Source organism: Rhinatrema bivittatum, chromosome 4 (genome assembly GCF_901001135.1).
Source record: "Rhinatrema bivittatum chromosome 4, aRhiBiv1.1, whole genome shotgun sequence".
In the NCBI taxonomy this organism is placed as follows: domain Eukaryota; kingdom Metazoa; phylum Chordata; class Amphibia; order Gymnophiona; family Rhinatrematidae; genus Rhinatrema; species Rhinatrema bivittatum.
In genome coordinates this window covers 40923209-40948588 of record NC_042618.1, presented here as the reverse complement: position 1 = coordinate 40948588, position 25380 = coordinate 40923209, and the positions used below count along the sequence as shown (strand labels likewise).

The following is a 25380-nucleotide window of genomic DNA, read 5'->3' as shown; positions in this document are numbered from 1 at the left end:
AGAAATATAGATAATAGGTAGATAGTGTTATGTTTGTAGGGTTTGGGTGGACCCTTGGACACTGTGGCAGCTGACCACGCCCACGGGGGGGAAGTCCCGTGAGGGGCCACAGGTCAGGCTCAGCTCCAGATACACAAACACAGATTATATCTTTTATTAGACACTTTATGAAGCCACCAGAGGTGGCGGTAGTGAGTAGAAAATGGAGCCCGGCTGGGCTAGTATTCCTCAGGGTGCTGGAACAGCAGCTTCTCCCGTAGCAGTGCTGTAGGAAGAAGAACTGAGAAAATGAGTACACTGAGATATTCACAGAGTCCCCAGTATGAAGAAGCCCCGAGATAGGGAGAACTGGCCCTCGGAGCGAGTACCAGATCCCTGGGCACAGAAACTCGTTGGCAAGTACTTACGCAGCAGTTCTCCGTGGAAGATGGCACTGGTGCTGGAACGGAGGCAGGCCCTCGAGGAGCAAGTACCTGGTTCCAGGGAAACAGCTCTGAGGAGTGGATGATAGTAGTACTCACTGGTGGTGTCTGTAGCGAATGCTTCCAAGTAGAAGAGGAGATGGACATAGGCAGTGAGTCAGGGAACATGGGCCCTCGAGGAGCGAGTACCGGTTCCTGATAGTGACCTGAAAGGAGCAGAGAGGCCCTCGAGGAGCAGGTACCTCATTAACAGCAAAGAGTCCAAATAGATGTTGGAGGCGGAGTAGCTGGGTACGGAGAGCGAATCCCATCCGTAGGAATTACCCTTGCTAACTCAGAGGCTAGCAATAAACAACAGGCTTAAATATCCGGGCAGCGTGATGTCATCACAGGGGGCCGCCCCTGAGGTTCGCGCCATAGAGGAAATAGGAATGAGGGTCGCGCGTGCCCTAAGGTACCTGAGGGAGCATGGCAGGGAGGCAGCGCCCAAGCCAGTCTGGGGACGCCGGAGAGGACGGTGGGCAGACGCCGCGGCAGCCAGGCGTCCACAGGGAGCAGGAGGAGTCACAGAAAAAGAAAGGTAGGTGCAGTGAAGCCGTCGGGCAGTGACGGTTGCAACAGATAGGTAGACTGATATCTACCTTATAAATGGCCTGTGACCGACGGCCCGCAAATGCGCAGTAGAGCGCAGCTCTACTGCGCATGTGCGGGCAAGGACGTCGGTCAGAAAAAAAAAATGGCGGTGGGGCCGCAGGAGCGGGAGGAGAAGCGGTGGCGCCGCGCGCGCGGTGCCGCTACTTCTCCTCCCGCTCCTGCCGGCAGATCTCGGGGGGGGGGGGGGGGGGGGGTCACTGCCGCGCGCGGCGCCGCTGCTTCTCCTCCCGCTCCTGCCGGCAGATCTCGGGGGGGGGGGGGGGGTGTCACTCCCGCACGCGCGCGCGGTGCCGCTACTTCTCCTCCCCAGATCTGCCGGCAGATCTCGGGGGGGGGTCACTGCCGCGCGCGGGAGTGACACCCCCCTCCCGAGATCTGCCGGCAGGAGCGGGAGGAGTTAATGGAGCCAGGTGAGGGTTGTGGGAAGTCGCGCTTACGGCGCCGGGAGGAAATGGAGGCGGGTGAAGGGAGGGACTGAGTGGGAGGGAGGGAGGGAGAGTGGGAGGGAGTGGGAGGGAGGGAGAGGGGGACTGAGTGGGAGGGAGGGAGAGGGGGACTGAGTGAGTGGGAGGGAGGGAGAGGGGGACTGAGTGAGTGGGAGGGAGGGAGAGGGGGGAGGGAGGGAGGGACTGAGTGAGAGGAGAGGAGTGGGTGGGGGAGGGGGGTGGTGAAGAGTGAGGAGAGAGAATGAGGGGGAGGTGAGAGACAGAGGGATGTAGCCCGTTTTAACGGGCTTAACGGCTTGTATATATATATTTATACAGAGAGAGAGAAATCAAGTATAACATGCCTTCTGAAAGTAAAGAGATAAGTAGATATTCTTAATGATGCTTTCTTTCAGTAATACCAGAAGGAAGTGCCCAAACTGGCTGGACCAGGTACAGTTACAGAAAGCGGCGGTTGGGGGGGTCAGGTTGCCATCAGACAAGGCAGAGGAGGAGGATCCTGAGCTGCCATTGGACGAAGCAAAGGAAAGGGAGCTTGGGACACATCCAGACAAGGCAGAGAAGAAGGCATCTGGAATGTATCTGGAGAAGGTTATGGAGGGAGAGGCCAGGCTGCATCTGGAGAATGCTTAGGATGGGGATCCAGAGCTGCAATTGGGTAAGATGAAGGAGAAAACCTCAGGCGCCTACGAGATATGGCAGAGGATCGGGAAGCTGAGGCACGATCACACATTGTGGAAGAGGGAGATTCAGGGGGGGGGTCTATTTGGACACGGTGAAGAAAGGGCAAGTCTGGGCTGCATTTGGGCATGGCCGAGGAGCAGGGGGCTGAGGCAGTCGCAGAAAGTGGAGGTGGGAGAGACCGGGTTGTTTCCAGATAAGGGGTAGGGGGAGGGAAGCAGGGCTGCATTTGGACAACACAAGAGGAGACCAAGGAATAGACTGACAAGGTGGAGGGTGGAGACCCTGGGGCATGCAAAAAAAAAAAGGGGCAGAGAGGGGAGCTGGGGCACATTTGGATAAAGCAGGGATGGGGAGAAGCCGAAGCACAGTCAGAGAAAGTGGAGGAGGGAGAGTCTCGGGCACAGCCAGACAATGCAGAGGAAGGGTGCTTAGTGTACAGCTCCACAAAGCTAAGGGGGGGCAGCGGAGGCCGCAGCTGGAGAAAGAAGATATAACACAGCTCTGACAGGACCTGCTGGGGGGTGTAGATAAGCAGGGAGCAGGCGGAAAGTGCCAGATCATTCTGAAGGACAGAAGGCACTTTCCTCCTAAAATCGCAGGACTTATTTCTTCAGTGTATTGCTTGTCTTCCCGAGAGGATGGATCACATCGAAATTCACATTTCTGGATGGGCTACTTATGGCTTGTTTTCATTTTTTGATGGTTATGTGTTTGCTTACGGTCTGCATTTCATATTTCTTAGGATGCATTTAGTAAGGGCAATCTTCAAAAGTGCCCACACTGCTGCAAAGTCCGGGAGCACCTTTCCCCCATGGTCGTTGCACCGCTTCTCAAAGTGAAAGCGCACGCTCACTTTCCTTTTGAAAACTGCCTAGGGTAGTGAGATAAGACTGCAATCTGATTTTAAAAGAAACTTAAAAACATGTTCATGTAGCATAGCTTACAAGGAATGTGAAAAAAGGTAGCCCCTTCGATCCTTTCACTACCATTTTCTGTTTACTTTATTCTATTTCACTTTTATGTGCTTTTACGCTAGAATCTTGGTATTTTATCCTTTTATCTATTAACACTACATTTTAAAGTTTACTAATGTGCTTTATGCTTGTGCGTTTTGTACCTTCTATCCACTTATTTATTATTACTAAGACCGAATTCTTTCATTTTATGTAATCCTGTATTTTTACTTTTAAATTGTGAACCGTTGTGTCGGCATGTCTGAACCATGGGATAGAAAAGTTGATAAATAAATAGTGACCCACAAAGATTTGTATCTGCTTTTTCAGTGGAGACGTTTTTTTTTTCCTGAGAAACAACATACATAGTTTTGAAAATGCAAAACCATGTGCTCTATTGCCTCCACCAACCCTAACCTCATCTCTGAGCCCTCCTACGTTCCTGCGGGTAAAAGTACTGGACATGCATTGCGATCCCCGTGCATGCTTTTACCCGCGTACAGGACGGGCGATTTCCCGGCAGCCAATTCACCCAAGTAAATGGCTTTTGAAAATTGCTCTCTGTCTGCCTGATTCACTAAAGCACTTCCTTCCATTTTGTGTCTATGGGAAAATGCCTTGATGAATCAGGCCCTATAACTGTTGTTTTCACATTGATGTACTGAACTGTAACTGTGAATCTGGATCTGTCGTAAGCAGATTTCCTCAGTTTTTTTTCACTGAAATGCAGGGTGCAAAACTAAAACAGAAACAGAGGTAGACAAATAGCTCAGGGCAAAGAATAATATCATAAATCAACAATATTCTAGCATAAATAAAAATATAAAATGTCAACACTATCAAAAACATAAAATAAAGAGCAATAATATAAAGAACATGAAAGAGAGGATAATTTATCTTCTGCTGCAACTGTTGAGGATCTTGAATGTTGTGTTCCATGGGGAAGGCCCAAACTTAGGGCTGGATTTTCTAATATCACAGGGCTTTCTGAATTCCGCGGTAATGGGGGCGGGCCTGCGAAAGCCGGCAGTGATCGCACCACCACGGTGTTATCGCTGCCGGCTTTCGCAACCAATAGCACCATCGTGAAAGGTGACGCTATTGGGCACGCTACTGGCGGCGATAAGGGGTCTTACCTTATCACTGCCTGCGAAGTTACTGCCGCATCCGCCCTGATGCTGCCCCGACTCCTCCTCTTCAGGTCCAGACTCCGCCCCTATCAAGCTAAAGTCCCTTTTTGCGTGTGATACCGATAGAAAATGACCCCCTTAGGTACCTAAATTTTGGCAGATTTTTAGTTCAACTTAGGTGCCGAAATGTTTTGCTTACAATTCATATAAATTAGGACTTTGGACCCTAAATGTAGATCTGCAATTCATTTGCCATAGGTGCCCAAGTGGGTTATTTTTCAAAGCGTTATCGCGTGCGTTAGGGCCTTATCGCACGCGTTAAGGCCCTAACGCACGCGATAAGGCCATATCGCATGCGAAAAGGGCCTTTTCGCATGCGATATAATGAAAATTAGCTGGAGGGGAGGAGTCAGGGTGGGGAGGAGGAGGAGTCGGCAGCAGCGCAGCAAATAGCACAACCTTTTCCGGTGGCGCTATTTGTACGAAAGGCTGCAGCCGTCCACACTGCGGCCAGCGAAATCGCACCGCGAACGGCTGAGGCCTTTCTCAGGCCCGCCGCCCCCCCCCCCCTTCGCTAACTATTTCTCCACCCTAGCTCCACCCCCAGAGTCACCCTAGTCAATTTTCAAAGGACCACTTTAGGTGCCTAACTCCTAAAGGGAGCTTAGGGGAAGGAAATAAATAGGCTTTCTTGAAATGGATTCATATTTCTGTTATTTCTAATTTTAATTAATGCGTAGTATATTTTAAAATTCCTGTACTATTCTGTGCTAGTCACAATTTAGCTAGCACACTCTTTGACTTATTTGTATCAGCTGGTGCCCAAGTCATTCTGGCAGCTTCCAGAGTGAGCATCGGACAGGGTCAGCTGCAGTGCTCTTCCTTAAATCTGACTGCACAGAGAACTCATTTCACGATGGCAGTCACTTACTGGGGGGAGGGCGGCAGGGGAGACCAGTCCAAATACATCAGTACTCTGAAAGGACACGAGCCCCCCGGTCTAGAAGGGACAAAACCAGCATGCACATAGTATCCTATACCTCGCTGTAGAAAAAGAAATGTTTTCAGTTTGTTTAATGTAAAATGAGCAATTCCACTGCGCTTTCGGAAAGGAAATGGTGAGCGCACCAGAGTTTGTCATTGTGAGAAATTACTTGATTTAAAAAACGGTTATGCAGTAGCTCCGTGTAATAGTGTGTTTGACCGTCTTCATTGGCTTCCTACAAAATGGACTCGTACCTTATCAAAAGGCTGCTTTAAATATCTTAGATGCTGGGAAGACATTCTGACAGCCGCTTTCATTTTGTCAAAAGCTTCATTGCTTGAAATCCATTTATGTGTCAGCAGCTGCCTAAAATGTGGCTGAAAAACATTACAAGGTATCAGGATTCAGTCTGTCACTTCTGCTGCACGCCTGGTCACAGACTTGTGACGAGGACACGAGGAGAGAGAGGGAAAGCATGCAAACTGCAGATCACCCACTCAGAACTCACCTTTCCCTAATATTTCCCCAAGTCCATACTGAGTAATCCAGGGAGCAGGAAAGTTATCCGGGTAGTCATTCAGATAACAGGAACTGGATGTTCAGTGGAACTCATCTTCCGCTATTATACTCGGGTAAAGGTATCTGGGTAACTTTGCCGCTCACCCTCTTACTCAGTATCGCCTATAGAAGGGGTCCTGACAGCTCTCTGTGGGACCCCCCCCCCCCGTCCTGCTGCTGGTGCCAAAGCATTATTGCAGTGTGGGGGAGGGGGGGAGGGGCAGGGACCCAACAATCCGCCTTAGAATTTTTCATCTTTTCCATCAAATTGTGCAGTGCCAGGATCCACGTTCCCTCCCACCCAGCCCTCCTATGTTAAGGTAAAAATTTCTGCCCTGATCCTTCTTCTCAGAACTTGTCCTTCATGGCCAAGATACTGAAGTAAAGCAGAAGTGGCTCCAGGCCCCACCCTCCTGACCCCAAAACCCCCAAGCCATATGCCTGCCACCCAGTGTTGCTCTGACAGCGGCCCACACCCCTCCTGGTGGCGTCCAGCATTGAACAGAACTGGACCCAGGACCCATCCCATAGGCAGCCCCCCCCCTGGGAACCGCCCTTTCAATATTTACCACTGATAGGCAGCAGGAATAGTGAGTACAATGCCTGATGTAATTCAATAAAAGATTATTTGTCTTAATTTGGTGTCCTTGATTTACCTTTTTATCTCCAAGGAATACAATATGTGCAGGAAATCCATTGGTACTTATGCTACACATCCAGGTGTAGACACACAGATATCCACACCTGTGTGATAGGTGCAGCATAGATGCAAATATCCCACATGCAAGAAACTTGATAACAAACTGCTTCAAAAGCAATTCACAGGGACGGCAACTTTCAAACAGGTTTGTGGGAGCACATGTACACGTGTATGTGGGTGCCTGGCCAGATAGGAGGCAATTCTATATCCTATATGCACATATGCAAGTATGTTATAAAATAGCCCTAGCGCGTGAATGTGCACTCCTAATTTGACAAGTGCGTGCACACAATCGTGAAATGTCAGCTTTGAGCCACGCAATGAGGGAATTTTATAACAGGTGCATGTCCTCGCCATTACCAGTTTCACCAGTCCATCCACCAGTTTGCCCAATCTACAGCTAGGTCCTCCAAACCTTCCTGGTTCTTTAGCCTGCACACCACCCTCAAACACTTCCTAGATGTCTAGAAATAGTTTTACTGAGACTTACACCTCCTCTATAGCGCGTGCTCAGGCAGGTAGATACTTGTGCACACGTCTCTTGGCCCCGCCCAAGAATGCCCATGTCCCGCCCATGCCCCACCCACATTCCGCCCCTTCCCCCCCCCCCCCGAGGTGAGATCGTCATGAATCAGGACTTGGTGCGCATGTGGGTGGCTTATAAAACCAGATGGATGCTCACATCTCCCGACTCTGTTCCACGCTCGGCTTTTAAAACTCACCTTACAGGGGATAAAATGTATCCTTGATATTTTAACTACCATGCTATAATTTAACTTTACTTCAATATTATAAGTTAATTATACACCTAATGCAGGTACTTAAAAAATCTGCATTAATTGGAAAAAGTGTTCTAAAATGGTAGTAATGTTAATTACTACTGTAAAGTCGGTAGTAAAGTTAACTTTTGCACAAAAAATCAAAAGTAAAGTTAAAAAATACTATGTTAAGAAATTCCCCCAGTGATATGTTGGGTAAAAATATTGTAGAACAGCAACATGTTCTAGGACAGCCATGGAAACATCCCAAGTAATGTAGCAGGTGATGGAAGAAAAGGGCCATCTGGTCCATTCTGTCTGCTCATTTATGCATCCATTATACTAGGGATTAGTCTCAGCTGCCAGTCACAGAGTGTGACTGACCACCTGCAAGATTTCCTCCTATCCAGGACAATCTTTTTTGTCTTCCTCCTTTGCTTTCTACCGTCCTGAGAAGGAGAGCATACAAGATTCCCCACTTAATGTAGTTCCCTCCAGCACTTGCCTCTCCCATGCAGGCCGATTCAGCAAAGTCCGCGGGAGTCTGCTTTTCTGTGCACTTTCCCGGTGCCCGAAGAAATTAGCGCCTACCTTTGGGTAGGCGCTAATTTCTGAAATGTGCGGCTTGGCTGCACATTTTACTTACTGAATCGTGCGGGAATACCTAATAGGGCCATCAACATGCATTTGCATGTTGAGGGCCACTACATTCCAAATAGCCAACAACAACAATGTGGCTACTGCCCGAATATCCAGCCTCCTAGATCCCCTGCTTAATCTGCCACTCAGATATGGTTATGTGAGCACCTGCATTTACACGGACCTCATAGAGACCAATATTCAAAGCCATTTAGCCAGATAACCTATCAGCTAACTTTCAGTGGGATAAGTCATTAACCAGCTAAAAGTTAGCTGAGAAAGCAAGCGGCATTTTTGGAGTGTTCCGTGGCAGGGTTGAGTTAGCCGAATAACTTCTCTGGCTAACTTCGATATTAGGAGTTAGCCAAATAAGGTTTTTGGCTAACTCTAAACTTGCCCAGAAGCAGGTCTAAAATCATCCAGCCTTGTATAGCTGACAACTTTAGCTTTAACTGGCTATGTTAAAAAAAAAAATTCAGCCGGTTAAGTTGCGCTGCTGAGCTTAAAGAAAAAAAAAAGGGAACCTTGTGATCCTGGTGACCGGAATCACTGCCTCCCTCCCCCCCCTCCCAAGCTATATATTATGGGGTCTGCTGGACTGAGTCTCCCCTACCCCACAAAAAGTGGAAGGGGTCCAGGCCGGTCTTCCCCAGATCCATGTCCGCTTCCCAGTTCCACATAATTTTTAAAGACTGACCCTTCCTGTGTCTCCCTCCCGCCCTACCCCCAACCCTAACCCTCCTGGTACATTTGGCAATCTGTATCGTGAGCCAGGATCGGGGCCTGGTACTTTAAACCAGGGATACACAATTCCAGTCCTCAAGTGCCGCAAACTGGTCAGGTTTTCAAGATATTCACACTAAATATTCATGTGGTGTATCTGTGTGCGCTGTTTCCATTACATGAAAACCCGACCGGCTGGAAGGACTCGAGGTCCGAAGTTACCTACCCCTGCTTTAGATGCACTGACTTAAAAACAGAATCTACTTAAGCATGAAGCATGTATGTGCTGACTTGCACAGACTATTGAAAACTACCCTCCCTAAGATCAAACCAGTTATTTAATGCACACTTTAGTGCTATTTATTACGTAGGAAGTAATAGGTAATTTGTGCATTAACCTCATTAGCATCTTCACTTATGTAGGACTGTTGCTAGCACTGGGTTTTAGTGCAATTTTTTTCTGTGCTAAAATCTCAATTACATTGGAAATTATTTTAAGGTGGCAAAAAATTATGGTAAATGGCCAATATTTAACAGCGCAGTTTATTACATTGGCTCCAACGAAAGTAACAAACACATATTGAAAATATTTTGAAAACATATCCTTACCCGAGTTTCCAGCTGTAACCGTTGAAAAAAGTAATCCTTGAAGTTCTGAATTGCCATGGTCAGGACCCCAGTCATGTTCTCTTTTAAATCTGAGGCATCTCCTTTTTCTGTGTCTATCCTGCACAATTAAAGGAATTTCAGAGGTGTACGTATTACACTATAAAACCGTATAGGAGGTGTTAAAACAAAACAAAAATATTGAATATTGGGATAAAGGATTCTAAATCTATTGGACTTTTAGTTGCCTCATGACCAATAAATTTAGAATGTGTGTTCATATTTTTGCTCTTGAGAAAAGTTCCTTGTTACATTTCCCTAAACTGTGCAATTCACTGCTAGTCCTCAGGGTTACCTGCGTGATCTCTTTCCAGGTCTCTTGAGATTTTTTTGACATATGGGGTTAAATGTATTTCACTTTAGCCTATACTTGGCTCTTTGTTGAAGGCAGGCCAGTCACCAAGCACTTCAAGATCATTTCTTTTGCATTTCCAGATGTGGTTCAGTAGTTGTTAATCCTCTGCGTACAAGGTATAATTATGCACTGCACTTCCTACCCATAATCCCTGCTGGTAAGGTCACTTGGAAGGCAGCCTGCACAAAGTTATGCATTTATGTAGTATTCCAAAAGAAGTGGAAAACGACACGCCCACATTGAAATATTAGCCAGGAAGGAGGTGAGGTGCACGCAGATTCAAAGCAGTATCCAAACGCTGGGAGTCCATCCATCAAAAGAAAACTTTTAATCATATCAAATGCAGCAGTCTAATAATAATCTGCTAGTCCTTTCAGTCGAGGCTAGTCTCCCGACATGATCACGTTTCGCGATTGCTTGCAGTCAGTCTTCTGCTTAAGGTCTTGAATTTTCAGCACCCGCTGTCCCTCCTGAAGAAGGGGACTGACCGAGACTGAAAAGACTATCAGATTATTATTGGACGGCTGCATTTGATATGATTAAAAGTTTTCTTTTGAGTAATGAACTCCCAGCATTTGCATACTGCTTTGAATGTGTGTGCACCTCACTTCCTTCTTGGCTAATATATATTTATATACAACAGGCCCTTCCTGACCCGAACCCCGCAAGCTTGGCCAAACAGTAAATTTGTTCTTTTGTCTAATAGTGGTGTGTATGGCTTCTGTCCAAGCAAATGGGAACTTGGGAGAAAGGACTCAGGTTTCTGCAACCAGAGGGGCCGATGCAATATAGCTGGCTAAGTGTCCAAATATTCATTTAGCTGGATAACTTCTGCATTATCCATCTAAATGCTTTTGAATGCGAACCTCTAAAAGCTGCAGCTACAAAAATTGAGTGTACATCAGGTGTGGCCATTGTTTAAAAATGACATCTTGGAAGCCCAGACCAGATGTATTTCACACATTAAAAAAGGTGAAAGGAAGGCCAAACGACTGCTGGCATGCTTAAAAGGGGAAGTGAAAAAGGATATTTTAGCCAAAAGTCTTCTTTCAAAAATTAGAAAAAGGATGCAGCTGAAGAGAACAGGAAAAAGCATTAAGCACTGGCAAGTTAGATGTAAAACATTGATACGGCAGGCAAAAAAAGAATTTATATACAAGCTGGCCATAGAGGTTAAAACTCACAATGAAAACTTTTTAGAATATATACAGAGCAGAAAGCCTGTTAGGGAGTTGGTTTGATTGTTAGATGATCGAGGAATTAAAAAGGGCACTTAGTGAACATAAGAACATAAGAAATTGCCATACTGGGTCAGACCAAGGGTCCATCAATCCCAGCATCCTGTTTCCAACAGTGTTTCCAACAGTGGCCAATCTAAGTCACAAGTATCCAATCATTAAATATATCTCTAGCGATTATTGCTTATTAATTAAAAGCAATTTATGGATTTTTCTTCTAGGAACTTATCCAAATCTCTTTTAAATCAGTTACAATAACTGCAGTAACCATACCCTCTGGCAATGAATTCCAGAGCTTAACTATGCGCTGATTAAAAGAGAATTTTCTTTGATTTGTTTTAAATGAGCTACTTGCTAACTTCATAGTGTGCCCCTCTAGTCCTTCTATTATCTGAGAGACAGGTCGATACAGTAAAGTGCGCTCCGGTGGAGCGCACTGTTAGCCCGTGTTTGGCCGTGTATTTTCAACGCGCTATTTTTACCCCTTATACAGTAAGGGGTAATAGCGCGTCAAACGCGCGGCCAACCCCCCCCCCCATCCCGAAACTAATAGCGCCCGCAACATGCAAATGTATGTTGATGGGCCTATTAGTTATTCCCACGCGATACAGAAAGTAAAATGTGCAGCCAAGCCGCACATTTTACTTTCAGAAATGAATGCCTGCCAAAGGCTGGCGTTAATTTCGGCCGGCACCAAGAAAGTGTACAGAAAAGCAGAAAAAACTGCTTTTCTGTACACCCTCCAACTTAATATCATAGTGATATTAATTCAGAGGCCCCAAAATTAAAAAAAAAATGTAAAAATCTGCCTTCAGTCCGCGGGTTGAAAGACGGACACTCAATTTAGCCGGCGTCCGTTTTCTGAACCCGTGGCTGTCAGCGGGTTCAAGAACCAACGCCGGTAAAATTGAGCGTCGGCTGTCAAACCCGCTGACAGCTGCCACTTCTGTCAAAAAGGAGGCACTAGGGACGCGCTAGTGTCCCTAGCGCCTCCTTTTACCTCAGGCCCTAATTTACATACCTGGGCTTTCTGAATTGTGCGCCCAGATGAGTGGCCTGTGCGCGCGTGTCGTGAGAGCGGGGCTCGCTGTGTCTCCCACGCGTTTTTCTGTATCGTCTGAGAGTAAACAACCGATTTACATTAATCTGTTCAAGTCCTTTCATGATTCTGTAGATCAGGGCTTCCCAAACTTTTAGCCAATATGACCCCATTTCTTACATCTCCCAGCTTCTTCTACCTCCCCAGCCCATCTCTTCTCACCCTCTCCAGCCATTTTCATATCCCCCTAGCTGCTTCTCTCTCGCCCCCAAGTCCTTTCTAACCACCTACTGACTCTCTGTCATCCCCTCTCTCTTGCCCTATCTCCCATTCTCTCTCTCTCAAATCTCCCAGTTTCATTTCCAGTCCTTCTCTCATCCCGCAACTCCTCTTCCCCAGTTGATCTTCTGATATTCCTCTTCTCTCATCCTCCATTGCTAATCCCTCGCTAGCTGATTGAACCCTCAAAACTCTCCTGCATCTGATCCATCCCTTCTCCAAACAGCCTCCCTGCCAGTATCAGCAGCAACATTTTCCTTTGGCCTGGGCCACAGTTGGATGACAACTGATGGGAAAAGAGGGCAGGCAGCTGAAAGGGGCAACATTTTTCTTGTGGGTAAGTTCAGTGGTTGTGCTATGTGGAAAGAGAGGAGCAGTGGCAGTTTCCACGGGCCTATGCACATTCAGTCCTCCCTCATGGCTGCTCCCAAGCCCAGTGGTGATCTGCAGGTGGCAGCAGCATTAGTAATGAAAATCAGCACAAGGCCTGAGCCAGTGCAAGTTTACAGGCTCTGATCCCTCCTCGAGCAGGCCGTTCCCATTACCATGGAAACTCATGGGAGGGTGGGATCACTACAGGGACTGTTAGTGTGTGCTGGCTCACAGGCCTCATGCTTACTTCCACTATTAATGTTGCTGGCACCCGAAGAGCACAGATGTTTGAGGAAACTGTGTCCCTAGCTGAAGGTTTGTGACCCCATTTGGGGTCCCGACCCATAGTTTGGGAAGCCCTGTTGTAGACCTCTATCATATTCCCCCTCAGTCGTCCCTTCTCCAAACTGAACAGTCCTAACTTCTTTAGCCTTTCCTTACAGGGCAGCCATTCCATGCCCCTTATCATTTTAGTCGCCCTTCTCTGCACGTTCTCCAGTGCAACTATATATTTTTGAGATGTGGAGACCAGAACTGCACAAATTATTCAAGGTGCGGTCTCACCATGGAGTGATACACAGGCATGACATCCACCGTTTTATTCACCATTCCCTTCCTAATAATTCCCAACATTCTATTTGCTTTTTTGACTGACACAGCACACTGGGCCGACGATTTCAAAGTAATATCCACTATGACGCCTAGATCTCTTTCCTGCTAAAAAAGCACCAGTCCCAGTACAGATTCCTGAGACACTCCACTGTTTATCTTTTTCCACTGTGAAAACAGACCATTTAATCCTACTCTCTATATTTCCTCTTTTCTAAATTGTATTATGTATATTCGTTCACGTTTTTCTATATGTCGGACATTGTTTTAATTAGTATTTTTGTAATTTCTGTGGAGGAAATTTTGATATTATATCTTGCATGGAGCATCTTTTATCAGGTGTGTAATAAATTAAATAACATATGTGAATGAAAAATGTGATTTGATAAATACACAACCCCATCCTCACCCGATATGCAGATAAAAGTTTGTGGGGGCAGTATCAAAGCTGCCCTCCCCATCTGTCAGGGGAAGAAATATGTTATATAGTTTCAGAGGGGTGAGGCCAGACCTTAATATCCTCTTATATGTTTTTCATGATTTGGTTTTGTACTGCAGCATTGGTGCCATCATTTAACATTATCAAAGAACGATACATGTTTCTGGCTACAGAACATGGCAGAAGAGACATCCCATACAATCTGTATCAGAGGATATGCGCAGCCTACGACAAATGCAAAACTAATATGGTCATTTTATTTGGCAGGTGACCAAGTCATTAATTTCATGCTCGATCAAGTATGACTTTCTAGATAAATGGCTATATACCACCATCTACAGGTCTCAATGGGTATCTTGAATGTATAATAATTTTTTGAGAATGAATAATGATAAGGGGAATGGAACAGCTCCCCTATGAGGAAAGACTAAAGAGGTTAGGACATTTCAGCATGGAGAAGAGACGGTTGAGGGGGGATATGATAGAGGTGTTTAAAATCATGAGAGGTCTAGAACGGGTAAATGTGAATCGGTTATTTACTCTTTCAGATAATAGAAACATAGAAACATAGAAATGACGGCAGAAGAAGACCAAATGGCCCATCCAGTCTGCCCAGCAAGCTTCACACATTTTTTCTCTCATACTTATCTGTTTCTCTTAGCTCTTGGTTCTATTTTCCCTTCCACCCCCAGTTTTAATGTAGAGAGCAGTGATGGAGCTGCATCCAAGTGAAATATCTAGCTTGATTAGTTAGGGGTAGTAGCCGCCGCAATAAGCAAGCTACACCCATGCTTATTTGTTTTACCCAGCCTATGTTATACAGCCCTTATTGGTTGTTTTTCTTCTCCCCTGCCGTTGAAGCAGGGAGCTATGCTGGATACGCGTGAAGTATCAGTCTTCTCCCATGCTGTTGAAGTAGAGAGCCATGCTGGATGTGCATCGAAAGTGAAGTATCAGGCACATTTGGTTTGGGGTAGTAACCGCCGTAACAAGCCAGCTACTCCCCGTTTTGTGAGTGTGAACCCTCATTTTCTCCCCTGCCGTTGAAGCAGAGAGCTCTGCTGGATGTGTGAAGTATCGGTTTTTCTTCTCCCCTGCCGTTGAATCAGAGAACTATGCTGTATATGCATTGAAAGTGAAGTATCAGACTTATTTGATTTGGGGTAGTAACCGCCGTAACAAGCCAGCTACTCCCCTCTTTGTGAGTGTGAATCCTTTTTTCCACATTTCCTCTTGCTGTTGAAGCTTAGAGCGATGTTGGAGTCACAGTAAGCATGTGTATGTTTATTTAATAAGGGTATTGACTCCAGGCAGTAGCCCTCATTCTGGCGAGTCACCCACTCTTCATTGGCGGCCTCTTGACTTTATGGATCCACAGTGTTTATCCCACGCCCCTTTGAAGTCCTTCACAGTTCTGGTCTTCACCACATCCTCAGGAAGGGCATTCCAGGTATCCACCACCCTCTCCGTGAAGAAATACTTCCTGACATTGGTTCTGAATCTTCCTCCCTGGAGCTTCAAATCGTGACCCCTGGTTCTGGTGATTTTTTTCCTACGGAAAAGGTTTGTCGTTGTCTTTTGATCATTAACACCTTTCAAGTATCTGAAAGTCTGTATCATGTCACCTCTGCTCCTCCTTTCCTCCAGGGTGTACATATTTAGATTCTTCAATCTCTCCTCGTACGTCATCCGATGAAGATCCTCCACCTTCCTGGTCGCCCTTCTCTGTACCGCCTCCATCTTGTCTTTGTCTTTTTGAAGATACGGTCTCCAGAACTGAACACAGTACTCCAGGTGAGGCCTCACCAAGGACCTGAACAAGGGAATAATCACTTCCCTTTTCTTACTCGATATTCCTAGGGGGCACTCCATGAAGTTAGCATGTGGCACATTTAAACTAATCGGAGAAAGTTCTTTTTCACTCAATGCACAGTTAAACTCTGGAATTTGTTGTCAGAGGATGTGGTTAGTGCAGTTAGTGTAGCTGTGTTTAAAAAAGGATTGGATAAGTTCTTGGAGGAGAAGTCCATTACCTGCTATTAATTAAGTTGACTTAGAAAATAGCCACTGCTATTACTGGCAACAATAACATGGGATTGACTTAGTTTTTGGGTAATTGCCAGGTTATCATGGCCTGGATTGGCCACTGTTGGAAACAGGATGCTGGGCTTGATGGACCCTTGGTCTGACCCAGTATGGCATGTTCTTAAAAAAATGTGATTGTAAGATGGTAGCCACATGTACTGCACACGTTCAGTGTTCACACTGCTAGTCAGTTGACTTGTTCTTTAGACTGAGACATCTTGGGGGGTGTGGAGGGAATTGGGGACGATTGCCTTGGGCTCTGCACTTTTGGAGGGGGAGCTTTGCAAATGGTTTTCACGCAGAGATCTGCAGTTTTGTACAAATCACCAGGTCCACGGGGAAACACTGGAAATCTCTGGGTGTGTGGCCAGTTGAATCTAGCCACATGGGATGGAGGCAGAGAATGTGTGGGGATAGAGGCCGTGTCATCAGCAACTCAAAAGTAAGAAGGAGGAGAGAGCAGCTGAGGTCAAGCAGATGGCTGGGAGAGTCAGAGGCTGGCGGAGGGAGAGAAGGAGAGAATTCTGGGATCAGGGGAGTGGGAATGGAAGGAAGGGGACAAATGCTGAGGTGGGGCGAGGGAGGAAGGGGAAGGGTGATGGGGTAAGGCCTGGGGGAGGGGGAGGCCTGTATATTTGTGAGAATGTGTGTGTGGGTTTGAGAGAAAGAGATAAAGTGGGGTGGGGAGAAAAAAAGTTTGCACCCCCTCTTCCCCTGCCAATCTAACCTTGGAGGAGGGGAGAGACTGAGAGAAGGGGATGCTGCTGAGGGAAGAGGACAAGAAAGAGAGAGAGAAGGGGGGGATGCTGGCGAGGGTGTCCCGCACCTGCTAATTGTCCCAGGCTCTGCACTTCCCTTGGGCCAGCCTCGACTCAAAGACATCTGAATGAGTAAGGATTCACAAATACAAGATACAAATCAGGGAAACCGGCAGATTTCAGCGGTCAGCCCGGTGTTTTTAAAGAAAGCTGCAGCTTCTGCCTAGCCTGGAGGGTGCAAATCCTAAATCACCATGTTTCGATCACACGTTCTGCTGGAGAAATTTTGTTTTAACTCCTGTGCTGCCCCTGAACCCTGGGAAGCAGTCAACGTTCCGAAAGGTCTCAAACGACATCACACGGACGGGATTTCGTTCAGTCCCATAGGGCCACAGAGAAGGCAGTTTTTAAAGTCCCCCCTGGAGCTCTGCACCCCCCAGCCTTCCAGCTCATTTTCCAAAGAAAGTAAACTGGGGGAATTAAAAATAAACTTTTACCAGAAGGTCTGGGTGCTGCCCCTTTTTTGACTTACTATGTCGAGGGGGGGGGGGGGGTAATTTTAAAAAAGAGGCATTCTCTGCAGTTAAACACCCTTTTACCCACACAGAATCCCCTTGAAAATTTCCCCAGAATGAGCGGGGAAAAAAAAAAAAAGCCTCAGTGAAATCTGGCTCCTGTGTGTATGTGTGTGTGTGTGTGTGTGTGTATATGTGTGTGTGCGTGTGTGTGTATGTGTGTGTGTGTGTGATGCTATGTGAGGACATTTCTGACCCCTGCAAACATGACCGCTTCCGGAGGTGAACGGGAACCCGGGAGAAGGCAGAATACTGACTCAATCCCTCTTACAACTGATAACAGCACCTTTAAAAGAATTTATCAGAGAGTCTAAGTAGTGCCACGCCAGTCTTTGCCACCAGCTTCAGCTTGCCGGTTTCCTTAATAAAGTCACTCGCTCCCAAATATTCTCAGGGCTGTTACAGGTCCCCAGCCTGTGCCAGAACATTCTGGTTCTTCTGCTTTACAGAAGCTGTAAGGATTACGCCCTGGCTGCTCTCTCTCTGATCCCACGTTCCTCCTTCTCCGTGTCTTCTTTCCCACCTTTACGTGTGCCGTTCACTAGCTTCCTCTCTTCCTTTGCTTATGTTATTTTCCTTCTCTTCATCTCTCTGATGTGTGCACACAGCTCTATGCAATTTGGCTAGTGATAGCCGGCATGTAATTGTATTTTTTGGGCTCGGTTATTAATGAAATGAAATGTTTTTTTTTTTAAATAAATCTACCTTCATGCCACAAACTGAGATATCACATACCAACAGCCTGCACACATACAAACCTACCTTAACTCAAGGAAACTGTTAATGTAGACGATCAAATATGGCACAAACTTGGACGATTTTTTTTCTTTGTCCCAGTCCATAAATTCTCTCTCTAACCTGGATGATACATTTGCAAAAAAAAGTTTCTTATAATCAGCATTGATAGGAAGTAAACCATAGAAGTGTATGAAGTAAACCACTCTAAAGTCATGCTAATTTATGCACAGATGCTAGCTCTCTGCAAGGAAAACAATCTACCTTTAATCATTTCAATTAGCAAATAACATATGTTATGTATATTAATATATTTTCACTACTCTACCTCATAAAAAAGTGTTCTTACACAAGCACAGGAATGGCCAACTCCAGTACCCAGGGCCGTAACCACTAAGCAGGTGTGTTTTTCAGGTTATCTACAAAGAATATTCATGAGATGCATTTGCATATATTTTAATAACCTGGCTTTTTTTTGCATACTGATTATCCTGAAAACCAGACCTGTTACATCCAAAGTTGGTCATCCTTGCTTAATTTTAAATGATTTGAAAAGACATACATATACAAAAAGGAGTCAATGAATAAGGTGAATTTAAACTGCTCTGATGCTATATTTAAATTCACCCCCCCATCATATACTGAATATATATAAAACGGCTGCCCATTAGATGGAGACAGCTGGCAGCAGTGGCTGTCTCTTCTGGCTTGCTGCCGTGGCTGCTACCCTGGGGATCCCGGCACCCTAGGCCTGGTGATATCGCATGACATGTCAGGAGCAAGCCTCACCGCAAGAGAAGGAACCTTCAGCAGGGCCATTTCTGACAGGATGGCAAGGGGCAAATACTGGAATCTCCCCCGGGCACAAGAATACTTCCAAACCGTTGCACTGAGGACGCAGCACAAGGTGGGCCGAGTTTGGAGCGCAATTATGGAGTCGTGTTCCAAGAACTGGGGGATTATGGGGAGCATTAAAGCAAAATGTTACATAAACCTTTTTATGAACTGTTGTAGTCCTTCTAAGCATATTTGAAGAGCTGGGCTTTCCAAATCTTTGCAGAGTTTCCCAGATACCCTTACATGCTGTTCAATCATCTGAAAGATACAACAGAACCAGACTTAAAGGCTGCAAGACAATAGTGACCTGAGCTCTTCCATTTCTGCTGGGGGTTTTGTAGTCATGCATTTCTTTATTTGGGTGCATCACATTCTATTGTTCTGTGTGATTATCTTTTTCCCTGTGTAACCGCCCCTCGCCCACCTCCTTCCAAACCCTCATTGGCCAAGGGGGTACATCTGGGAGCTGCTGGGCCATTTTGCAATCCATGAGGCTCCCTGTGGTCCTTCAGGACCCTCTTGTGGTCTTAAAATAATGACAGCTCCATATCAGATAGCGTTGTTCACAATCGAAGAGTTTACTGATGTCTAACTTCTATTCTGATCAGTTGATAAAGAGTACACTTTCTTCTGGTGATATCCAAGCAACAAATTTGAACAGTCACTTCAACAGAGTAGACATGCCGGGGTCTCCCTGACTCTTTCTAGCCTGTTCCAGGCTTCTCCAGGGCTCTATCCTTGTTCCCGTTGGACTCCCCTTTGTACCTGATTCTCCCGGATCCTCTCTGTGTAGCTCCCCACCTCTGAGAACAAACACGGTCGGTCTCCCTGGTCAAGACGATTACTCCTTCCACTCCGGTGGTAAACAGGGCTGCGGAAGCTCATGCCACACCCTTACCCTGCCAGCAGAACATCCTTTCCTCAAGGATGAATCCTAGCAGATCAAGGAGCCTTTCTCTGCTCCCTCTCTCCAGGAGTCCTTCAGATGCACTCCTGAAGCCCTGCATGGGTTTCTCCAGACACTCTCTCTCTCCTTCAGAACCCAGCAGCTCGCTCCTTACATCCTGGATCCATTTCAAACACAGCCTCAGAACTTTCAGCCTCTGCTTTTGTTTCCCCCTACAAAACCTCAGGCACCACTCCCTCCTTCTCTACCTTAGTCATATGTGCTCCCTGGTGGAAAGATACGCTGACCTAGTAAGAGACCTGCGGGTGCCTTTACACCCACGTATGCTCCTCCTTGCCCTGTTTCTTCCCGTCTTCATTGTTAGCCTCGTGCACCAGAGTTTTCTTATTTCACTTTCAGAGATCAGCTATCATGGTGGGTTCCTGATGCTGAGGAGATGGGATACTCCATTCCTTTAGAGCTAAATTCTAATGCTGCTCTGATCTCTTCTCTTTTTCCCCTGTGGAAAGATACTTCTTCTAACCCCCAGCAGTCTGAACATGCGACCCATGACTCTACATTGACACCAAAAGTCACAGACTAATGATGCATCAGACTGGTCATCCCCCCCCGTAACTAGTCTATTGCCAATGTTTCTAGTAGAGTGAATGTCATTTTTGTGTACATTTTAGATTTCTCACATTAGTTTAATATATGCATATGTACATGTCCCAGTCTGCTTCTGTCTGACATCTTAGTTTTGTTATTATCAGTTGTGGAGATTTCACAAAATCTACCATTCTGTGGTCAATAGCATCCAATTAAAACCACTTAGCAACTGTTAAATGGTATAAATACCTACTGCTATTAATCCAGCTGTACCCAATTTACTGCTTATAAACTCACAGCCATCATTATGTATTCACTGCATGGGAGAGACTGTTAAGTATGATTGAAATAAATGATTCACAATATACTTTATCACAATGAAAGGAGACTATTTGGGAGATTTGGGAAGTATGACATTTTGAATGCCCCATGTTTTTCCAAGGGTCTGCATGTAAGATAAAACCACTGTTTGAATCAAAGAAAATAAAAGCATTCTTTGTTTTACAAAACTGCTCATCTGTTCTTGACTTATCCTTAGATTTCACTTTGACAGCGAACCAATGCCATGGACTTTAAGATACTATTTCTAACCAATAATATAATACATTTACCAAGGTTAAAACTGACCTGCTTGAGGTTCCAGAGTGCCATTGTATCTTGATCTCTGTTTGCATTTATCTGGCTATTCAGAAATGTAACACTGAGAGAATGCAATAATTTGTTATGCAGGGAGCCGATATCCCTACTAGGCATAAGGAGACAAGCCCGTTGAGCAAGCCAGAATGAATAAGTGAGATGTGCAATGCTCTGTGCTCTGGCCAACACAGACATTGCAAAGATTTCCCTGCACTAAATCAGACTGTGCCCTACCCCTGCACGCTGCTGTTTTCAGTAGTTTTGGACCTATGGCAAATATGGATATGCTGTCACTTGTAATTACATTGTTTTATATCATTTTATTTTGTTTTTTAAATTATATGATACAAAAACACCCCCAAAATGTTGTTCTTTCTTTCTGTGCACTATTTGCAGTGTGCACTGGTACCCCACAACAAACAAGGCAACCTGGGGATCTCTGGAGACCTCCTTCACACCCTTCTGCCACCCCTGGAGGCAGCCATTTCTACAGAAAATGTAATAGTTATTTAAAATAAACTGCAGTCACAGACCCTGCCCCAACCCTCAGCCCCTCCCCTTTGTTAAAAAATAACACCCCCCCCCCCCTTGGAAGCTAGCCCCACCATCACCCATTCTCCTGACCCCTCCCCAGATTTACCAAATAATCCCTGGTGGTCGAATAGGGGCACGGAACATTCCCTCTGCTTCTGGTCTGCCATTTTGAAAAATGGTGCAGGCCGCCATTTGCCTCTATCATGAGACAGAGGCTACCCAATGGCATCAATAGCTCCTGTCACATGATGGGGCAAAGGCGATCATTTCGGGTCCCCAAGATTCGGTGTGTGGGCGGTCATGAGGGTGGAGTGGGTGATGGAGGGGCCAGCTCGTGTGGGGGTGGTATTTTTTAGCAATGGGGAGTCACTGAGGGTTGGAAGCAGAACCTGTGACCACGATTTATTTTTAATAAATATTACTTTTTCTGAGGAAATGATGGGACAGGAGGTTTTTTGTGCCCTCTTTTTCTTATTTTTGATTTCAGAAAATAGTGCATGCTATTTGCAAATAGTAGCATGCACTAATTTCTGAAACCAAAAACGAAACAAACAAGAAAAACAAAAGTTAAAAAAACGTAAAAATAGTCAAATGAAATGACAGATAAAAAAAGACAAAATTATTTGCTCTGCACACTCCTGATGCAAAATGTTCCCATGGTACAGGGCTCTTCCGAAAGGTCAAGGAAAGGAATGCATTGGTGGTTATCTAGCAAGCTGTCAGAGGATAAAATATCAGTAGACTCCATTACCTCCTGAATATCAATGTATATAGGTAAGTGATAGCTGTCCTGATTCTGACATCTTTCTAGTGCTGGTTCCTCTTCCTTATTCCATTTCTCTGTCTCCATGTTCAGGATATTCTCCCACTGCTTGTTCATCTTTTTCTACACAGAAAATAAAATCCCCAGTCTGTGATCACACTAATGGAAAACCACCTACCTCTTGCCTAGAAAAAGATGACTTATTTTTTTAATTTTTTTGTGCAAGCTTCCCTTATCTTTGCGGGTTCTGCTCAGATGTTTTGTGCGAGACGTGAGATAATTATATGCTTATGGGTGCACAAAGTTGAGAGATCTCTCCACTCGGTGCCACTATAAAAAGTTGAGAATAAAAAATGGAGCATTCTCTGATTCTGATTTTTACATTTTTGGATCAAGCATTTATTTACAAAGCAAAATTAAAAAGAAAGGCGGATAGCTGTTGCTATAAAGGGAGTTCTACTCTTATTCATGTCAGTGGATACAGACTCAGTTTGTCTAGATTACCAATGATGATATTCCATGCTTTACCCATGCAGCAAACCTTTTATAAAGCAGGCTCAGAGGGTTATGTTTCTTAATTTCCTCTCATTGCAAGATGGCCTATACTATGGGAAGACTCCTCCATTGACTTAAAGTGTCATTATTATATTGCATTTTAGAAATACTCAGTTATAATTATTGGAAGTCACAAAAAAGGCACTTCTTAGGGATTCCAAAGGTTGAGATATGTAGTATTTTGGGCAGATTTCATATTGTATGCTCTATGACCTCTAGGCTTCCAGAATTTCACCGCACTAAAAAAAAGAATCCACGTCTCTGAAGGTGGTGAAAGCTACAAGGCGTAAGAGGAGGCCATCTTTGTTTTGCTTGCTACATTTGGTATAAAAATCTCTAACAGAAATAAGGAGTCAATTTTCCCAAAATGAGACAATCACACCCTTAGGGTTTTAATTAGTTCTCTTATGTAGGGGAAGAAACACTTTTAAATTCTGGGAAAAATAACACAGATTCTCCGAAGTCGACCACAAATTGCATGGAGGAAGAGGTAGGGCGAGTGCAGGTGGGATGGGAAGGGGGTTTGGAGGAATAACACAAATGATGAATGATAATCCAAGGGATACAATTATGGCCTCTGTCCTTTTCTAGTGGAAACAATGCAAAATCAGTTTCTGGTACTTTATCTTTAATATTCCTCCAAAGAAATATAAAACAACCGAAAAAAGAAATACATTCAGCATAACATAGAAACGAAATGGCACCCATGTTAATATCAGTGTGAGCCTGTGATGGAACATGAGAGCTTACACTCAGGGGGATTTCTGATATAGAGAGGCACAGGGTTTTAATGGCAACAAAAGGATAGCAATCTACACCAAAACACAACAGTGATTTTAAAAATAACTGAGTGTTTGAAAATGCAATGACAAACAATTATGTTGGTGTGTATTAAGCACAATTCTATGGACAGAAACCCATGTTGCAAGATACAGCAATCGGTTTGTCAGATTTGAATTGCTAAATACCTTTAGTGTTTTCATCCATGCGTTTTGCTAGCACAGGGATCTTCAACAAGGGATCCGTATATCCATAAGGGCACTTGAGAGAGTCGCACTGGGTATGGATAAGATGGCCTCCCCAGGAGTTTGTCCTCTCCCTCCCTTCCCCAGTCTGCCACCACAGGCCTTTCTTCTTGTAGCAGGGGGCGGGTCCTAGGCCCCATGACGTTGGCAACGGTAGCAACTGATCGTGAGGCAACACAGGTGGCTACTAAGACAGCATTTGCACTCCACGTCCAGGCTCCGGTTCCCCTTGGGGAAGCCGGGAGGGAGAGGGGCCTGGAAGAGGAGCCTCCACAGGTATGAAGCCCAATACGTCTTACTAGTGCGTAAAACTAGGACTCTCCTAGAGACGAGAGGCTTAAAAAGGGGTAGCGGTCTTACTGATGTAATAGGGAGGTCTCTCTCCCCTAAAGGGTGGGTCAGTGGTCATCATTATAGAAGAGTGAATGAGTGAGACTGTGTTGGGATTTCCAAGATGGATGTTGACCACTTCACAGGAGCGGATGGAAGGTAGTCGTGGGCTGTGGCTCTCGTTGGACCCCTGCAGGGGGTAAAGGCTGCTTTCCTCTCTCTCTGTTCTCCATCCAGAGTTGAGGGCGTTGTCTGTGGGGATCCACCTGTGCCAGATTAAGGAGGGACTTTTTGTTTCGTCCAAGGACTGAAGGAATAAAGAAGTCATCTAGGAAGTTGAGCACACTGCTACCTTTTCTTTTGCGGAAGAGGTGGAATTTCTGGTTTACAAGGGGGTTTTGGAGAGAGATGACACCTCTTGGGGAAACTTACAGAGTCTTCTAAACCCTGCACCTGTGCTTAATTGGTTTACGGAGCTGATTTCTACTTTTTCTATCCTGGACTGTAATAATTTGTTTTTTTTTCCCCAGCAAACTTCACTCTTGTTGTGGAACATAGCAACTGGAGTGAGAACAGTTTTGGTGCCACGAGTTTGTCATTGCTCAGCAGTCTCTGAAGTATGGCCCCATGTGAAGGGGGGAACACAACACATATGCTTCTTCATGATCGATTGCCGCTATCACCGTGCGGTCCGGCTTCTGCTGCAAGTAGAAAGGCCTGGAGTGGCGGCAGCAGTTTGGCAAAGAGGAAGCAGGGGCTCAGGATTCACCGCCACGACGAGTGAAAACCGGCCATGATGAGGTGGCTTTCAATATGAAGCCCGTGCTGCAGGGGAATAGTGGTCACTGCTGCCGTTGCCACCACAGTGGGTACGCTCGGGGGGGGGGGGGGGGGGAGGATGAGTGAGACTATTGGGTGAGCACTGGGGAAGGCCGAGTAAGGCTGGAGGAGGGGAGCACTGGGCTGGACGAATGAGGCTGGAGGAGGGGGTGCAGTGGCGAGAAAGAGCAAGGCTGGAGGAGGGAGGTGAAAAAGAGGACTGAAAAGGGGAAACGGAGAGAAAGGCAGGGAGCGAGCGAAGGGGAAGATGGAGGGCCGTGCTTCATTGATGGAGGAGAAGACAGAGGGCTTAGATGAAGTTTAAAGCTAGACAGGGTGAGAGGTGAGAGAGGCAATTGAGCGGTTTACAGCAAACATAAGGGGGGAAAGAGAACAGGAGACAGGGAGATGGGGATTAGAGATTGAGTGGGGAGGAAGAAGGGTGCGAGACGAAGACAGACGGGCGAGGCGGGGAGACGTGGAGATGCATTGGGACGGCAGTAAGAGAGGTGAATAAGAGCAAAATGAGAGATGAGAAGAGAGAGAATGTTGGCAAGGGAAGTGAGAAGGGAGAGAAAGATGGA

General features: G+C 45.8%; 1 protein-coding gene and 1 long non-coding RNA gene across 6 annotated transcripts in view; one reads left to right on the top strand and one right to left on the bottom strand.

Moving 5' to 3' along the window:
- Positions 1-25380, bottom strand: part of EXOC3L4 (exocyst complex component 3 like 4) — a 110610-nt gene that overhangs the window by 19221 nt on the left and 66009 nt on the right. For 4 of the 5 annotated variants that reach the window (XM_029597999.1, XM_029598000.1, XM_029598001.1 and 1 more), the window contains exons 5-9: positions 22056-22190; positions 18797-18897; positions 17830-17925; positions 9262-9379; positions 5529-5651 (exon numbers count right to left, since the gene is read on the bottom strand). In XM_029597999.1, coding sequence (XP_029453859.1) covers positions 5529-5651; positions 9262-9379; positions 17830-17925; positions 18797-18897; positions 22056-22190 — 573 coding nt within the window. The remainder of the gene's footprint in view (positions 1-5528; positions 5652-9261; positions 9380-17829; positions 17926-18796; positions 18898-22055; positions 22191-25380) is intronic. The other variant, XM_029598002.1, reaches the window with a different exon arrangement.
- LOC115089748 lies at positions 1874-24832 on the top strand. Its single transcript, XR_003856223.1, has 3 exons — positions 1874-2180; positions 21970-22078; positions 24508-24832. It is a non-coding gene; the product is annotated as an uncharacterized LOC115089748 (long non-coding RNA).